At 48.7% G+C, this 15,946-nt stretch overlaps 1 protein-coding gene across 3 annotated transcripts in view; it reads left to right on the plus strand.

Annotated features, from left to right (window-relative positions):
* RARG (retinoic acid receptor gamma) overlaps positions 1-15,946 on the plus strand; it is a 128,357-nt gene that overhangs the window by 65,474 nt on the left and 46,937 nt on the right. For 2 of the 3 annotated variants that reach the window (XM_053373194.1, XM_053373206.1), the window contains exon 1: positions 14,876-15,312. The exons of the other annotated variant lie outside the window; for it this stretch is intronic. In XM_053373194.1, the coding sequence (XP_053229169.1) occupies positions 15,168-15,312 (145 nt within the window). In that variant the 5' untranslated portion in view covers positions 14,876-15,167. Of the gene's footprint in view, positions 1-14,875; positions 15,313-15,946 lie in introns of those variants that run through there. 3 annotated transcript variants of the gene reach the window in all.

The raw sequence follows: 15,946 nt of genomic DNA on the forward strand, positions 1-15,946 counted from the left end.
GAGAATCTGGCAATATGCTTACCCCCCCTGCCCCTCTGCCCCCCCCAACACCTCCTTCCTCTCCTTCCTTTTGCACCCTCAGATGGTGTGATGATGAGCAGGGTTCAGAGCATCCCAGAAAGAGAAAAGCCTGCCCTCTCAACACAGGAACCCAATGGGATCCACGTTTTTTCTTTAATACAGTTGGGAGAACCTGTGGCCCTCCCAAGGTGGTTGGACTCTAACTCTCATCAGCCCCAGCCAGCATGGCCAATGGTAAAAGATGATGGGAGTTGTAGTCTGCCAACATCTGGAGGGCCAGAGCTTCCCCCGTCCCCGTTTTATTTCCCTCCACACCTTTAGTCATTCATTGGGTGCAGGAAGCCTGCTGGAAATCCATACCCTATACAGTGGTACCTCGGGTTACATACGCTTCAGGTTACATACGCTTCAGGTTACAGACTCTACTAACCCAGAAATAGTACCTTGGGTTAAGAACTTTGCTTCAGGATGAGAAAAGAAATCGTGCGGCGGTGGCAGCGGGAGGCCCCATTAGCTAAAGTGGTGCTTCAGGTTAAGAACAGTTTCAGGTTAAGAACGGACCTCCAGAACGAATTAAGTATTTAACCCGAGGTACCACTGTACTTTTCTGTGGAAGATGCATAGCTGTAGGGAATAATTAATAAAGAGCAGGCATTCTGCACATGCATCTAGAGCCTAGGACTTGCCGATCAGAAGGTCGGCGGTTCGAATCCCCGTGACGGGGTGAGCTCCCGTTGCTCAGTCCCTGCTCCTGCCAACCTAGCAGTTTGAAAGCACATCAAAGTGCAAGTAGATAAATAGGTACCGCTCCGGTGGGAAGGTAAACAGCGTTTCCGTGTGCTGCTCTGGTTCGCCAGAAACGGCTTAGTCATGCTGGCCACATGGCCCGGAAGCTGTACGCCGGCTCCCTCGGCCAATAAAGCGAGATGAGCACTGCAACCCCAGAGTCGGTCACGACTGGACCTAATGGTCAGGGGTCCCTTTACCTTTACCTTTACCACTGTACTTTTCTGTGGAAGATGCGTAGCTGTAGGGAATAATTAATAAAGAGCAGGCGTTCTGCACATGCATCGAGGGCCTTCATTCTAGCTGCATCGAAGGAGTGGCTCCCAGCTAGTTCATGATGTGGGTTTAAGACCCAATGACAGCTTTCAAAATTGATTTGTGGGCCTGGGTGGTGAGCATTCACTCCTTCCTGAATTGAACAGGTGGGTCAGTTGGAGGCTAGCAAGGTAATGGTTTGACCAAAGGACTCTCTTGGTTCATTCCAGTTTCTGTATATGATTTGACAATGTTGAAGACTGCATCTTGTTCTGTTGTGGCAACAGATCAAGAAATAATAACTGGGAAGAGTGCGTAAGCAAAATGACCTGTTCTCCTCCTCCTCCTCCTGCTTCTTCTCCTGACTAGATGAGACCGTGCTTCCAAGTCTATCAAGTGGCACTGAGTCTCAACAGATGTCTCACTTTCCAAAATTAATACCTGTATGTGAACCAGGTACATAAACCTAGCTTGAGGCAACCAGGCTCTCTTGGGTGGAAACCAACCTGGAGGACAGGTAGATAAGATGCCAGGAGGTATACCAGCTTGTAAAACAGGAGTGGCCTTGTCTGGAAGAAAATAATTCAAAGGATGAGACTGACCTTCTTCAGCAGGAGATGCCAGCGTACAAAGTACTTTCTGTTTCTCTTTCCTGCACCCTCCAACGCTCAGCTTCATTGTATGTCCACGAGTTCTAGCATTACGCAGGAGGGAAAAAATTCGCTATCCACTTTCTGCATGCCATGACTTCTACTCTCTATGACATCTGCCGTGTCACCTCTTATTCATCTTTTGCTTCAGCAAAGTTGCTGCACCAGCTGCTGCCAGGTCACAGCTGTGGCATGCTTCGGTTCATGAGAACAGCTGATGATGATGATGATGATGATGATAATAATAATAATAATAATAATAATAATAATAATAAATAATTTTATTTATATCCCGCCCTCCCCAGCCGAAGCCGGGCTCAGGGCGGCTAACAACAATAAAACAGTACAAAAGTACAGCATAAACAACACTCTAAAATCATTCATTATAAAATTAATTAATTCAAGCCGCTGGCTCTGAATCTCAGGGTTGTGGGTTCGAACCCCACGTTGGGCAGAAGTTTCCTGCATTGCAAGGGGTTGGACTAGATGACCCTGGGTGTCCCTCCTAATTCTATGATTCTATAAACTGAAAAGCCCCAAATGCTGCGACCTTTCCTCATAGGGGAGCTGTTCTATCCCCCTGATCACGAATGCAGAAATGAGTGTGCATGTGATTATATGTGATGGTGAAAAAGTTTGTCTGGGAAGCAGATTAATAGAGGCAAACATAGTGTGGCACGACATGGGAGACATATGTATGGGGTCTTCGGCTGTTTAAAAAAATGCTTATATCAGCTGTGTGAAGGGCAATTTGAACTGAGACCGTGGTTCTGGAAGAGAAGGTTTAAGACTTCATAAACACATCCACACCATTTTCCCAATTAAAATTAATTGGCACCAATGGGAGTATTCTTCCAAAAGCAAACAACAGGCACAGGACAGGGACCGTAACCGTGTGTGGGAAGGTGAAGGGTTAACAGCCTTCTTACCCTCCATCAGGGTCCCAGTTTGGATCGGGGCCTCTGCACCTGCTCTGTACTCTTAACAGCATGTGGCTGGGTCACATCAAAAGCCCATGTAGCCAAGCATCCTGTTCTTACAGCTGCCAACAAGAAGCTTGTAAGCAGAACAGCACTCTCATCAGTTGTGATTCCCAGTAAGCAGTATTCAGAGAGTTAATTGTCTCTGACAGAGGAGGCAGAATATAGTGATCATAGTGATCATATCCTCCTTTAAAGCCATTCACAAAGACAGCTGTAAATTCTTGCACACACACTTTTTTTAGTTTTCTGGTTTTGTGCAAATCTGAAAGACCAAAAGGAATGTGGATGCGTGTGGGTGTTGTTATGAGAAATGAAAGTATTAATTTAAGGAAGTAGGGAGCACGGCAAGGGGAGTAGCAGAAAGTAGGTTGACCCACCCGCTCTGAAACACACTGTGATCCTGAGTGGCATGGTCTGCAGGCCATTTCTCCTAATCAGGTTGTCCCTGTGTTGCATAAACCCAAATTTGCAGGGGGGGGGACATCAAGGTTGGTGTTTATATAATCATAGAATTGTAGAGTTGGAAGGGACCCCAAGGTCCTAGTGTTTGAGGGTAATGCCATGTGGACTATGCAAATTAGATGTGAACACAAACAACAAGATGTAAACAAGCCCTGAGTGGTACACCAGGCTGGGTTGGAAAAGGTAAGGTGTGGGTAGTTGACTGGAAACAGTCAGGTGATGCAAGCATTGAGTGTTTTTGTGGGGAGCTTTTGTGCACCAGCTTGCCCCTGTAAAGTTTTCTGAATGCTGCTGTCCAGTGTAAATAATTGGGCCACTCCTAGTCCTGGTTGGTGGCGCTGTGGGTTAAACCACAAAGCCTAGGACTTGCTGATCAGAAGGTCGGCGGTTTGAATCCCCGCGACGGGGTGAGCTCCCATCGCTCAGTCCCTGCTCCTGCCAACCTAGCAGTTCAAAAGCACGTCAAAGGCAAATAGATAAATAGGTACTGCTCTGGCGGGAAGGTAAACAGTGTTTCTGTGCGCTGCTCTGGTTCGCCAGAAGCAGCTTACTCATGCTGGCCACATGACCTGGAAGCTGTACGCTGGCTCCCTCGGCCAATAAAGCGAGATGAGCGCCGCAACCCCAGAGTCGGCCACGGCTGGACCTGATGGTCAGGGGTCCCTTTACCTTTACCTTTTTTCCTCCACCAGGCACAGAGAGGAAAGCCAGAGAATAGCTCCTTAAAGCCAGCAAGTGTGTCGACTGCCACCAGGTGTCGATGCCAGTGACTTTGCCATGCCCAAACCCATAGCCCCACAGCCCCAGCCAGCGGAGGAAGCTGTCAACATTGCTGCAACAGGAAACAGTCGTCAGCCTCTCCTCTGGTGGGAACTGAAGACTTTTTGTGCCCAGGATCAGTTCCCACAACTGGAACTTCCTGGGGTTCGCGCAATCTTTTTCGTTAGAAAGATGTGCCGGATCTAAGGTGGGACTAGAAGTTCTGAAAGATTGGAAGATCTTCTTCTAGTCTTCTCTCCCTCCCCACAGCAACCCCTCACACCAACCCCAAGCATAATTTGTTCCTAGGCAAGGGAGAGAGGCGAATAGGCTCAATGATTTCACATTAACAGCCTAAGCCTAAAGCCTAAGAAAAACTATTTGCATTTCAAGGCTGCTGATTTCAATGGGATTAGGTGTGCTGAACTCTGCAGTGTGTGGGACAGTAAATGAGCAAACAGTTTGTGGGGACTCAGCTACTTTTGTGGGTCAGATGGGATGACTCAGCAAATAAATTTTGAAATACCAACTTCAAAAGAAATTGTAGTTTCTGTGGAACCCTGAAATTATACTTCCATTCTCTCACACACGCATACAAACACACACACACACTTAGCTTTTTGAGACTGTCAAAAGTTCACACCAAAAAAGTTTGAAGGTCTAATTCTCAAGGAAGGAAGGAAGGAAGGAAGGAGGGAAAGAAGGAAGGAGGGCAGTACTGTGCCAGCCAGATGGATTCTCCTGGCTGTCAAACGTCAGTAGTTAGGTACAAATTCGATACTAATCTGTCCTGCCTTGGCACTGGGGGCCTGCAGGGGTGGGTTGAAGCCTGCTGTGATCAGGCTCAAACTGAATAAATAGACAGAAGGAAACCAGCAACTGGATAACTGGAAAGAGAACTAATGAAGGGCAGCTATAGAAAGACAGTAACTCCAGTTTACATATAGTGCCAGGTTCGAACTGAGTCATCTCCAGTAAAAGCAGAGGTGAGGAGCCTGTGGCCCTCCAGATATTGCTGGACCACAACTCCCATCATCCCTGATCATTGGCAATCCTGGCTGAGGCTGATGGCAGCTGGAGACCAATAACACTTGGAGTGACAGGTTAGCCACCTCTGAGTTAAAGGATCTCAGTTAACAGGGCCACTTGGAGGCCAGGAAGGACCTCTCTGTCCAAGGACAGGGAAAGCTACTACCTGAGTGAACAACACTGGACCCAATGGACCACTGACTTGACTGTTTATCACTGACTTGACTCTGCGTATCACAGGCTATTGCCACAATAACCAAACTAATTTATCAGATGCCCCCACACTTTTTACTGCTGCAGACATGACACAGGTATTTTCCTGGAAGCTGAGGGTGTAATCTCAGGTTCCTGGGTCATTGGGACAAGATTGCCGTTAAGCTCCTTGGTGGTTCATGCATCCGTATGCGTTGAAGCGCTGAAATTTTTGAGATGAAGTCACTGCTCATATTTACAATCAACCTCTGCTTCCCATCCACCACTTTCTCTATAGCTGATAATAATGGACTTTTCTATTCTGGCTGACAGGTGGTTCTTGTGCAGTTGGAAAGTTTGCACACACCTCTACTTTCATGGAAAAGATGTTGCTTCTTGTTCTGTTCTGTGATGCAGAGTTGGTGTCCCCTCTCAGTATGGGCTTCTGTTGGGTGCTGGGCAAGAGGCCATGGGTGTAGCCGGGGGGCAGGGCCCCCAAAATCAAATAAATACAAAACACTTAACTAAAAGTAGAAATTGTAGAAAGATTTTGACAGGTTTTTTTCTGAGCACTTGGGGTCAAAAGAAAGTAATTTTAAACAACTGTTGTTGAGACATTTTGTTCCGAATCTGCGAGACAGAGGATAGTGACAGGTGGGTGTCTTCCCCTCGACCCAACATAAATTCTGGCTACACCTATGCAAGAGATTGAACATGGCAAGAGGCTTATTCTGAAGACCAAGCAATGCCAAGGAAGATTTGGTCTTCTGGATGGGCTCGGACTTGCAGGCAAATTTTAAAAGAGCAGGGACACATCTCTGCAAAAATGAGCAAGGACGCTGCAAGGTTGATGAGGACCATGTACGTTGGGAACGAGAAAAATGCTCCCCCCCCCCGACACACACTTCTCTGCCCTCCTCATGTTAGCAGCAGGGTTGCCTGGCTGTGTGGGGACAATGGGGGAGAGCAAGTGAGGGAATGTCTGCGCACATGCTGCTCCTGCGCAGCACAGCCCCAGAGCCAGAGCCCGTGCAGAGATGCTTCTGGTTTGAATTAGCAGGCAGGCGGGTCAGGCTAATTGGGACCTTTCAGATCCCGCCAGTGCAAGCTAGAGGGATGCAGGAAAGAATCCCTTGTGGCCAGAGTCCCAGTCAGGCAAAGGAAAGCCACAAGGCAGGGGGGGGGAGGGGGAGCAGCTGCAGGGTAGAGTCATGTATCTGTACAGGCTTGGGGAGTTTTCGAGAAGAGCAGCAAGGGAGGGACAAGAAGCAGCCCCCACCTATATAAGGCAGAAGCTATCTGTGTTTGCGTTCAGAAAGTGATTAGTTAGTACCAGTTTGCACCCTTTAACCATAAGCTACCACCATAAGGGTGGCTGTGCAGGGTAGGTTTTTGTTTTTAAATCTAGTATAGGCACTGGAAGCACAGAATCAGAAAAGGATTGGATTATTTAATCCAGGATAAAAAAAGGAGCATTTGTGAATGCTGATTTGCAGCCTTGGTGAGGGGAGGGAGAGGGAGGGGGAATTGAACTGTAGGGCTGTTTGAAAAGAGAGGAGACTGTGGTTTAGGGTGATGGATTTATCACAAGCCTAGAAGTTAGTTACAGAAATCCTATGGGGTAAGAAACAAGGAGTAAGACTTTCTTTCTCTCTCCCTCCCCTTCAAGCCTCCACTCAATCTGCGCCTGGCAGGGTAAGGGGCTAGGCCACTGTTTTATGGGTGCCCATCCTTGGGCAAATCCAAGGGATTCTTTCACTGGCTTGTGGCACCGTGTGGTTTGCGAGTTAAATCCGCCTTTCCATTCTGCCAGAACTTTTGCTTTGAGGTTATTGTGGGGCTGCATTGATTCCTCCTCCCAGCCCTCCGAGCTCTGGAAATCTTCTGTCTGTTGCCACCCCCACAAACTGGCACAGATCATCAAGGGGGTGGTTGGCAGTGGTGGTGGGGTGGGGACGGGGGGGGGGGGGATAAAATCTGCTTGTGGAAGAATTCTCTGGCCACTTAATACATTTAAGCACATGCAGATCAGAAGCTGTTTGCTGATTCGGCAAAGTTTTAAAACAAAACAGTTAAACAAAACAAAACAAAAAATCCTGTTTTTCGGTTAGGGTTAAAAAGCAGCATCAAAAATACCGGTTCAGAAGCGACTAGTTGCCCCCCTAGTGATGGGGAGATGGGGGTCTGTGGGGCTGAGGTGGTTGCTGTTTGCAAGGCTTTTTTCTTTTCTGGAAACTGTGGGGCACCGGGAGGCTGTGGAAAAACTGAGCAGAAGGAAGGAGAGGGAGCAAGGGCCTGGTTTGGCTGCTGTGCTGCAGGCAGCAGAGGGAAGGACTGCCATAGAGCTGGGTCATGCGGAGGTTACTGCACCCAAAGGGGGTTCTTGCAGAGTTCATGCCGCTGGCTCGCTTGACGCTCGCTCGGCCTTCGCGCTGGAAGGAAAGGGAGAGGCTTCAGGGGGTGGGGGAATGGAGAAGAGCGGGGTGGAACAGCCTGGCCTGGCCTGGCCAGCTACTGGCAAGGAGCCTAGCCCAACCAGTGGAGAGGGAGCCGGGCCTAGCTTGCGAGGGGGAAGCCCGGTTTAACCAGAAAGAAAAGCTAATGTTGCTTTGCCCCCAGCAGGTGAGGGGGGCAGGAATTAAGTTTGGCTCAGCTGCTGGTGGGGCGGAGGGCCAGTGGCCGGGGGGGGGGGAGAGATGGGGATAGCTGAGCCAGGGCTTAAAAAAAGGGGGGGGCAAAAAGTAGGCCATGTCCAACTCAGCTAGCAAGTGTGTTTGTGTTGGCTCGCTTAGTGGAAGCTGGGGATAGGGCAGAGAGGAGGGGTTTTTTAAAAGCATATTTTGTGCGGTGTGAGTGTGTGTGCGAAAGAGAGAGAGAGAGAAAAGGACATCCCATCCATTGGGGAGAAGCCAGGCACCATGTCATTATTATTAATATTAATATTATTTACCACCATGTCATTTCTGGAGCATCTCAACCATTGTCAGAGTGAAGAAGAAGTTTGTATAACTTCACCTGTTTTCGTTCTATTGAAAGACTGGCCAGCAATGATGATGATGATGTTGCTGTTGTTATTGCCATTTTTCATACAGAATGCTATTGGCACAAGCAGGTACAAAATGCAGTGAGAAATGAGAGTGTAAGAAACAAAAATAAAATGAGAGGAGGGGGAAACCGGGAGACTACTGCGAGTGCAATGCCGCAACTATCGCATTAAGAAGAAAAAGGCATACCCTCCAACATTTCTCCGATGAAAATAGGGACACCACCACAACCACAACAACAACAACTTTATTATTTCTACCCCGCCCATCTGACTGGGGTGCCCCAGCCACTCTAGGTGGCTTCCAACATATATAAAAACCTAAACTTTAAAAAACTTGTTTTAAAAACTTCCCTATACAGGGCTGCCTTCAGATGTCTTGCAAAGGTTATGTAGTTAGTTATCTCCTTCGCTTGGGGATCGCATAACTCCATACCCTCCAACATTATTCTAATGAAAATAGGGACGCCCTAAGCAAGATGAGCGCCGCAACCCCAGAGTCGTTCGCGACTGGACTTAACTCTCGGGGGTCCTTTACCTTTAAGGAAAAGCAGGACATTCCAGGATCAAATCAGAAACCGGAACAGCTTCTGTAAATCCGGGACTTTCCCTGGAAAATAGGGACACTTGGGGGGTCTGAAAAGTTGAGTCAATCTGGTTTTCAATAAAGCTTCTTCACATACTGGTATTTATCTGTAGAGCAGGGGATTTAGTGGGCTGTGCAGTCAAGCTAACATAGGAGAAAATCTTAACACCGTGTTGAACAAAAGTGCTCTGTTTTTGATGAGCCCGTAAGGACTCTCTGTTTGTGAGTCAGGTGTTTTGACAGTGCAGTGTCCCATACTTTTGCTAGCTGTTCCTCTCTGTAAGGAGGTGAGCTGGATTTCCAAAGGGAAGCCACTGACATTCTGGCTGTGCAGGCTGGCTGTTATCAGAGCATGTTATGAGCCATGGTCTCTGGCACTGCCATGAATGCAGCTGCTGGATAAAAAGCAGATTCTGCTCCTGGAGGGTGGGGTGGAGTTCTACATAAGTCCTAATGACTGACTAAGACAGAAGACACCCACGTTCCTGTTCCTTGAAAGAAATAAAAAATAGACTGGGGAGAGGGGACTTGTTCTGGCCTGAGGGAAGCATTCTCTTGTGGGCAGCCTTCCACATGCCAGTGGTGGGCAAACCCACAAATGTAAAGTGTGAGCTAGTTTCTGCACACTCTCAAATGCCCCTCTCTAGCCTCCATCCACGGGACGCGGGTGGCGCTGTGGGTTAAACCACAGAGCCTAGGACTTGCTGATCAGAAGGTCAGCGGTTCGAATCCCCGCGATGGGGTGAGCTCCCGTTACTCGGTCCCTGCTCCTGCCAAGCTAGCAGTTCGAAAGCACGTCAAAGTGCAAGTAGATAAATAGGTACCACTCCAGCGGGAAGGTAAACGGCATTTCCGTGCGCTGCTCTGGTTCGCCAGAGGCGGCTTAGTCATGCTGGCCACATGACCCGGAAGCTGTACGCTGGCTCCCTTGGCCAATAAAGCAAGATGAGCGCCGCAACCCCAGAGTCGGTCATGACTGGACCTAATGGTCAGGGGTCCCTTATTCTCCATCCAGGCAAGGAAGTAGCTTCATCAGAGCAAAAACACCCCAAAGAGGGTGAAAAGCAAAGCCAGTGAAGGGTGTGGCCAATGAGGGGGCCTGGGGAAAGTTCCAGGGGGTGCCAGATAGCGAGGGCTGAGGGGCTGCCTTTGGTTCCCAGGGTTGAGGTCCCCCACACTTAGTCTAGACCCATTTTCGGAGATGAGCTGCCTTGCCAAACACAAGTGGTATGGCTCGCTACTTGTGCAAAATCATAGCTCAGTCAGTAGAGCACGAGACTCTTAATCTCAAGGTTGTGGGTTCAAGCCCCATATCAGGCAAAAGATTCTGGCACTGCAGGGGGTTGGACTTTGATGACCCTCGTGATCCCTTCCAACTCGTATGGTTAATATTCTATTAAAAGGCTTCATGGATGGATTGGATAGAGGAAACTCGAGCAGCAAAAATGACAAGGAGGCATATAGCATCTTAAAGATGAACACGTCCTATTATGGCACAAGCTTTTGTGGAGCAGAGTCAACAGGTGGGGCTTTGCGGGACCCTTTTCTTGCACTGTTGCTACTCTGCTTTGAGGGCACTGGGAACAGGATCAGTTCCCCCACCCAACAAAATGTGATAGTTGACTTAGGCCTGTCGACTCTGACCCGGTCCAACTGGTAGCCAGTCTTTCCATCAGTGACGTGGGATTACCGTGGTTTCTCAGAATAATGTTCTGCATTCCTCATCCCTGTCACTGATTTGGCAGAACCTGGATTTTGGCTGGAAGAGCAATTTGCTTGCAAAGCAGATGGTCAGGGATGGATCCTCTGATGGCCGCAGTTGTGGTTTGGGGATTGAGGGATGTTGGTGAGGAGGCATTAAGATGAAGGTATGCAGCTTGGGAGTGGGTGTGCAAGAGAGAGAATTTAAGTCAACACTTGTGAGAGAGGCATGCTCTGAAAAGGTGTTGGTTTCTTGTGCTTGTTTATATGATAAACCTACCAACGTCCATGTGAGACAGAGAGTAGAAGACTCTCAGAATATATTTAAAACTGAATTCAGTTTTTACTCCTGCTTTTTGATCAGTGCTATTTGGTCAGTGGTCCATCCTGTCCAGCATCCAGTTCTCACAGTGGCTGAACATTTGCCTGTGGGAAACCCGCAAGCAGGATTTGAGCACAAGAACCCTCTCCCCTCCTGCGGTTTCCAGCAACTGGTTTTCAGAAGCGTTTCTGCCTCCATCTGTGCAGGCAGGGCAGAGCTATCGGGGCTAGCAGTCACTGATAACCCTCTCATACATGAATTTGTCTAATCCTCTTTTAAAGCCATCTCAGTTGGTGGCCATCACTGCTTCCTGTGCAAGCTTTTGCAACTTGCCCGGACCTCATTTCAGCAAGACTGAAAGCTATTCAAACAAGGGGCTTGTCCACACTTGCCTCTCCTCCACATTTTCTAGGCATGGTCTGTGCTTTAAAGGTCGATGTCCTCACACTCTTTAAAGCTGAATCGGAGCAAACAGCAATCCGCAGAAAACCCGGATTGCCATTTGTGCACTTTAGCTTTAAAAAACAGGTTTTTGTGGGGAAAGCTCCAGAGTTCCAGATTTTATTTTTTTTAAAAGCTCTTGGACACGGTGGTGGGTGCCAATACAGCTCCTTGCCAAGTGTGCAAGGGTCCCTAGATATGCCTCTGGTCCTAGTATAAAAATATTATTCCGTTGATTTGTTTCATTTTGCCTGGAGAAAGACTTCTATGGTCAAGAACTGCCATGTCAATGGAAGCTTTTTCTCTAAGCCTAATTACCATGTACGATTTGGAGGGGGTCACATTGTGTGGGGAGTAGAAGGTTAACCCTTGCCTCCCTATCTGTGACCCCCCCCCAATTCCCTCCTTCTCCACACATGGCAATTTGGCTTTTTTTTGGCAGGGGGAAGCTTCCATTGGGGGAACTCCCCCCCTCCAAAAAAACCCCTTTATTGCTGTGGAGGGGGCAGAGTTGAGGAGGAGAGGCTGTAGCCTGGATCCAAAGGCACTATGGGCTGGTTGTTCCTCATCCCTGCAATAAAATTTGGCTCAATAATACTCCTCTAACTTTACAAAGACAGCAGGATATTTTATTTGAAGCCAGTTTTGCCACCTGTGACAAGTAAGAGCAACCCCCAGGTAGCCAGTTAGGTCCCCAGCTTTTGAACAGCAGTAGTTTGATCTACAGGAATTAACAGGTGATAATGTTTATTTCCATGCTGTGAGCGGGTTTTACCTGCTGATTTCTGCACATCCAACTCCGGCATCCTTGACCTAACCAAACTAGTAGCAGGCCAGCCTCCTGGACTGAGCAGATCTGGGGTGGGTTTTTAGGTTGTGTTTAAAGCAGTTGTGCAATTGCTTTGCTCACCACGTGCCCAGCTCACAGCTCTACCCAGATTTACCGCACCACTACAAAGTTGCTGAAATCAAGGTCTGGAAGTGTGTGGGAGAAAGAGAAAAAGTGAGAGACCATAGAATTAGGGACGCGGGTGGCGCTGTGGGTAAACACAGTGCCTAGGACTTGCCGATCGTATGGTCGGCGGTTCGAATCCTCGCGGCGGGGTGAGCTCCCGTCTTTCGGTCCCAGCTCCTGCCCACCTAGCAGTTCGAAAGCACCCTTAAAGTGCAAGTAGATAAATAGGTACCGCTTTATAGCGGGAAGGTAAACGGCGTTCCGAGTGCTGCACTGGTGCAGGCTCGCCAGAGCAGCGATGTCACACTGGCCACGTGACCCGGAAGTGTCTGCAGATGGCGCCGGCTCCCGGCCTCTAGAGTGAGATGAGCGCACAACCCTAGAGTCTGACAAGACTGGCCCGTACGGGCAGGGGTACCTTTACCTTTTATAGAACTGAGCACTGAAAGAGAAAATTTGTACAGTCAAACCTCGCTTCTCGAATGGCTCCACTGACAAACATTTCGGCTCCCGAACACCAAAAATCCAGAAGAAAGTGCTCCTGTTTTCGAATGTTTTTCGGAAGCCAAACGTCTGACACAGCTTCCGGTTGAGTGCAAGAAAGTCTTGCAACCAATCAGAATCCGCGCCTGGGTTGTTGAACATTTTCGGAAGCCGAACGGACTTCCAGAACGGATTGCGTTCGACAACCAAGGCTTGACTTTGTTCTGCAGTGTGAATATATATGCACAGGTCCCAGATATTTACTCTATGAACCCTCTAGTTTCCTTAATTAAATTCAGATTAACCACCATGTACTGATTTTGTACTCACTGATACAGATTAAAAAAACATCGCTAAAAATAAATGGGCATTTACATCATGCATCCTCCTATCACTCTGTGGCCATGTTTGGATGATCCTGCCTTCTTCGGCTATAGTATACACAAGCCTTTTGCCTGCACATGCGGGCCACAGTTAAACCAAGAAGTCTCTAATTATTTGCAGTTTCCCATGTTGTCTGAACCGGAAAACTATGATTACTAGCTTCAAGATATGCCGGGAAATTAAAAGAGAGTTTAAAGTTAGTTTAACATCATGACTGGTTCTAAAACGGGTAACCAGCTTCATTGGTTTATAAAATGGTAGCTTGTTTGCAGCTACTAACCATATTTTCCTAGTTCAGAGGAAATGGAAAGCTATGGTTAATTAGAGCCTTCCTGATTTAATTGCAGCTTGTGTGAAGGGGCTTCATGCCCATGCAGAAACACTGTGCAAACCTTCGCTTACTAACCTGAGATATGAACCAGCAGATCTTTAAATATCCTGAATTGTACGCACACAAAATGCATGTTAGGGTGGATTCTCAATATCTCACTCATGTCTTTGAATTCATTAGTACAAATTATCAATCATTGCTTGATGATGTAATTCCAAACCCGATGCCCATTCCACCCATATATATAGACATGAGGCAGAGCAGGTAGGGAACAGAACACCTGTGCTCATCATGGGAGACCATTCTTTGGATGCCCCCTCCACTAGAAGTCCAGAGGGTAGCTACATGAGAACGGGCCTTTTCTGTGGTGGCTCCCTGTTGGTGGAACACTCTTCTTGGGAGGCTCGCCTGGTGCCATCATTGTATATCTTGAGGCACCAGGCAAAACCAGGCCTCTGACTATCTGTGGGAAGTGGGAAAGGGATGTTTTAAATGTATTTCCTCTTGGTTTTAATGTATCTATGGGGGTTTATTGTCTGTTTGGTTGCAAGTCACTTTGGGTTGCCCTGGGCAAAGCAACTGACACATTTAATAAATAAAATAAACACTTTCCGTTCTTTAACTTGGCTATGGAGGAATTGATGTGATGGGGGAATCTGTTTAATAACTAATTAATATTAAGAGACCTTGCATGGGCATAGTCAGGATTTCTCTTAGGTGGGCAGGCTTTATGTAGTGGGGGGCCAGAACCTGCAATTGGTCAGTTGGTGAAGTATTTTTATTTATTTACTTGATGGGGGGGGGGGAGATGCCCCCCAAGCACTCCTGGGTATGCCCAGGAGACCTTGTGAGAACACATCCTGTGTTGACACCAGCTCACTTCAGTTGCATTAGCCGTTTTCGTAATACACCTCTTGAGGACCTTGCCATAGTCTTTAAAAGTGGCAAAAACGATAATGGAGGTCCACACCCACGACCTCTCTTTTCAGTGTTGGCTTATATAAATGAGGAATTCAACCAGTAATATCAGGGATGGTGGATAAGGATGTGTAGTTTTGCAAGAGCAGTGATTGTGTGAACCACACGCTTTAGGCAGAAGCTGCGCATTTCTCAGGAGAACAGACTTCCCAGTAAATATGAATAATCAGCTTGCCCCTTTGCGAAACTTCGGAGAGCTTTAGGCAGTTGTTCCTCCCCCCCCCCCTTCTTCTTGTCATCGCGAGTGTGGCTTGGAAAAGAACGAAGAATACAGCGCAAAAGGATAGTCCTGCATGGACTGTGACCCTTATTATTTCCTTCTTGCGCGCCTGCCGAATCCGTGTTTGCGCGCGTTTCCTAGGTCTTCCTCGGAGCGTTGTTGCGTCCGTGTGGCTGCTGCGTCTACTGTAGTCAGATTTTGTGTGTATGTGTGTGTGTCCCTCCCACACGGCCCACCCCTTTTCGGCTCCAAGCCACACCCACGAGCTTGGAAGTCCTTAGCCGCTTTCGCCCCCAAGGTAATAGCCCTTTAAGCAAGGCAGCGAAGGCGATCGCAGCGCCTGCGCTCCCCGGCGACCAGCTCCGCTCGCGGCGTGCGCCCTGCGCGCGTGCAGCCGAGAAGCTTTGCATGTGGGGGCGCAGCCAAGCCAAGCCCCCTGCGCGTCTGCTGTGGGAGGCGCGGAACATCTCCAACTCTTCCAGGATCATCATAATCACAAACGCACCGTCATCATCATCCTCATCCCCACCACCGTTGCTTGTCTGATCCGCCGCCCGCTTCCACGCCAAACGGATTGTTTCCGGAGATGTACGACTGCATGGAGGCGTTCGCCGTCACCCCGCGGCAACTCTACGATGTTACCAACCGGAGCCCGTGCATGCTGCGGAAGTCAAGCCCGTGTTTCGTGGGCTTGGATCCCTTCGGGTGGCCCCAGCCGGCCAGCTTGCAATGTAGGTGATCCGAGCTCGTGCTGGTGTTTGGGGTTTTGTTTTGGTCTGGGGTGGGGTGGCTCCTTTGGGGAGGGTGCGTCCCTGGGGTGCCACGCGCATGCAAAAGAATGAATTGGTTTCCGCGTCCGGCGAGTGTTGACATGGGTTGGGGGCAGGGCTTTTTTTTTGTTTTGTTTTGTTTCTTTTTAATAACCGCGCGTGGGCGTTGGGCGCGAGTGGATCCGGGTGGGCATCTTCCTAGAGGGCGCTGTTCGGCGTGCCGTCGGACCTGATTGGTTGCTTCGCGTTCCAATTTTCCAACTTTTTCTTTTCCTGCTTCGGAACTCTTGCGCCGCGAAAGAGACGTGGGGAGGGGTGGGGGAGCAGAGAGCGGGTCGGGATCCGAAATTTTATGGGTCTCCCCCCTTCCTCTGCAAAAAAAGAGGGGGGCTGCGTGACTTAAGCTCTGGGACGTTTGCAACCCCCCCTTCTGCAATCTGGGCAGCGATCTACTGTGTCTCGGTTACATGGAAACTGGGGATCCCTCTCGCTCGTCGCTCTTTTGTCTTGATGTGGAAACGCGGATTATGAACACCAGATGAGGGGGGAACTTTGAAGTTTCTTGGCGACCTGGGTGTGGGTGGAGGGGATGTGG

The sequence above is a fragment of the Podarcis raffonei genome, chromosome 2 (assembly GCF_027172205.1).
Source record: "Podarcis raffonei isolate rPodRaf1 chromosome 2, rPodRaf1.pri, whole genome shotgun sequence".
NCBI lineage: Eukaryota > Metazoa > Chordata > Lepidosauria > Squamata > Lacertidae > Podarcis > Podarcis raffonei.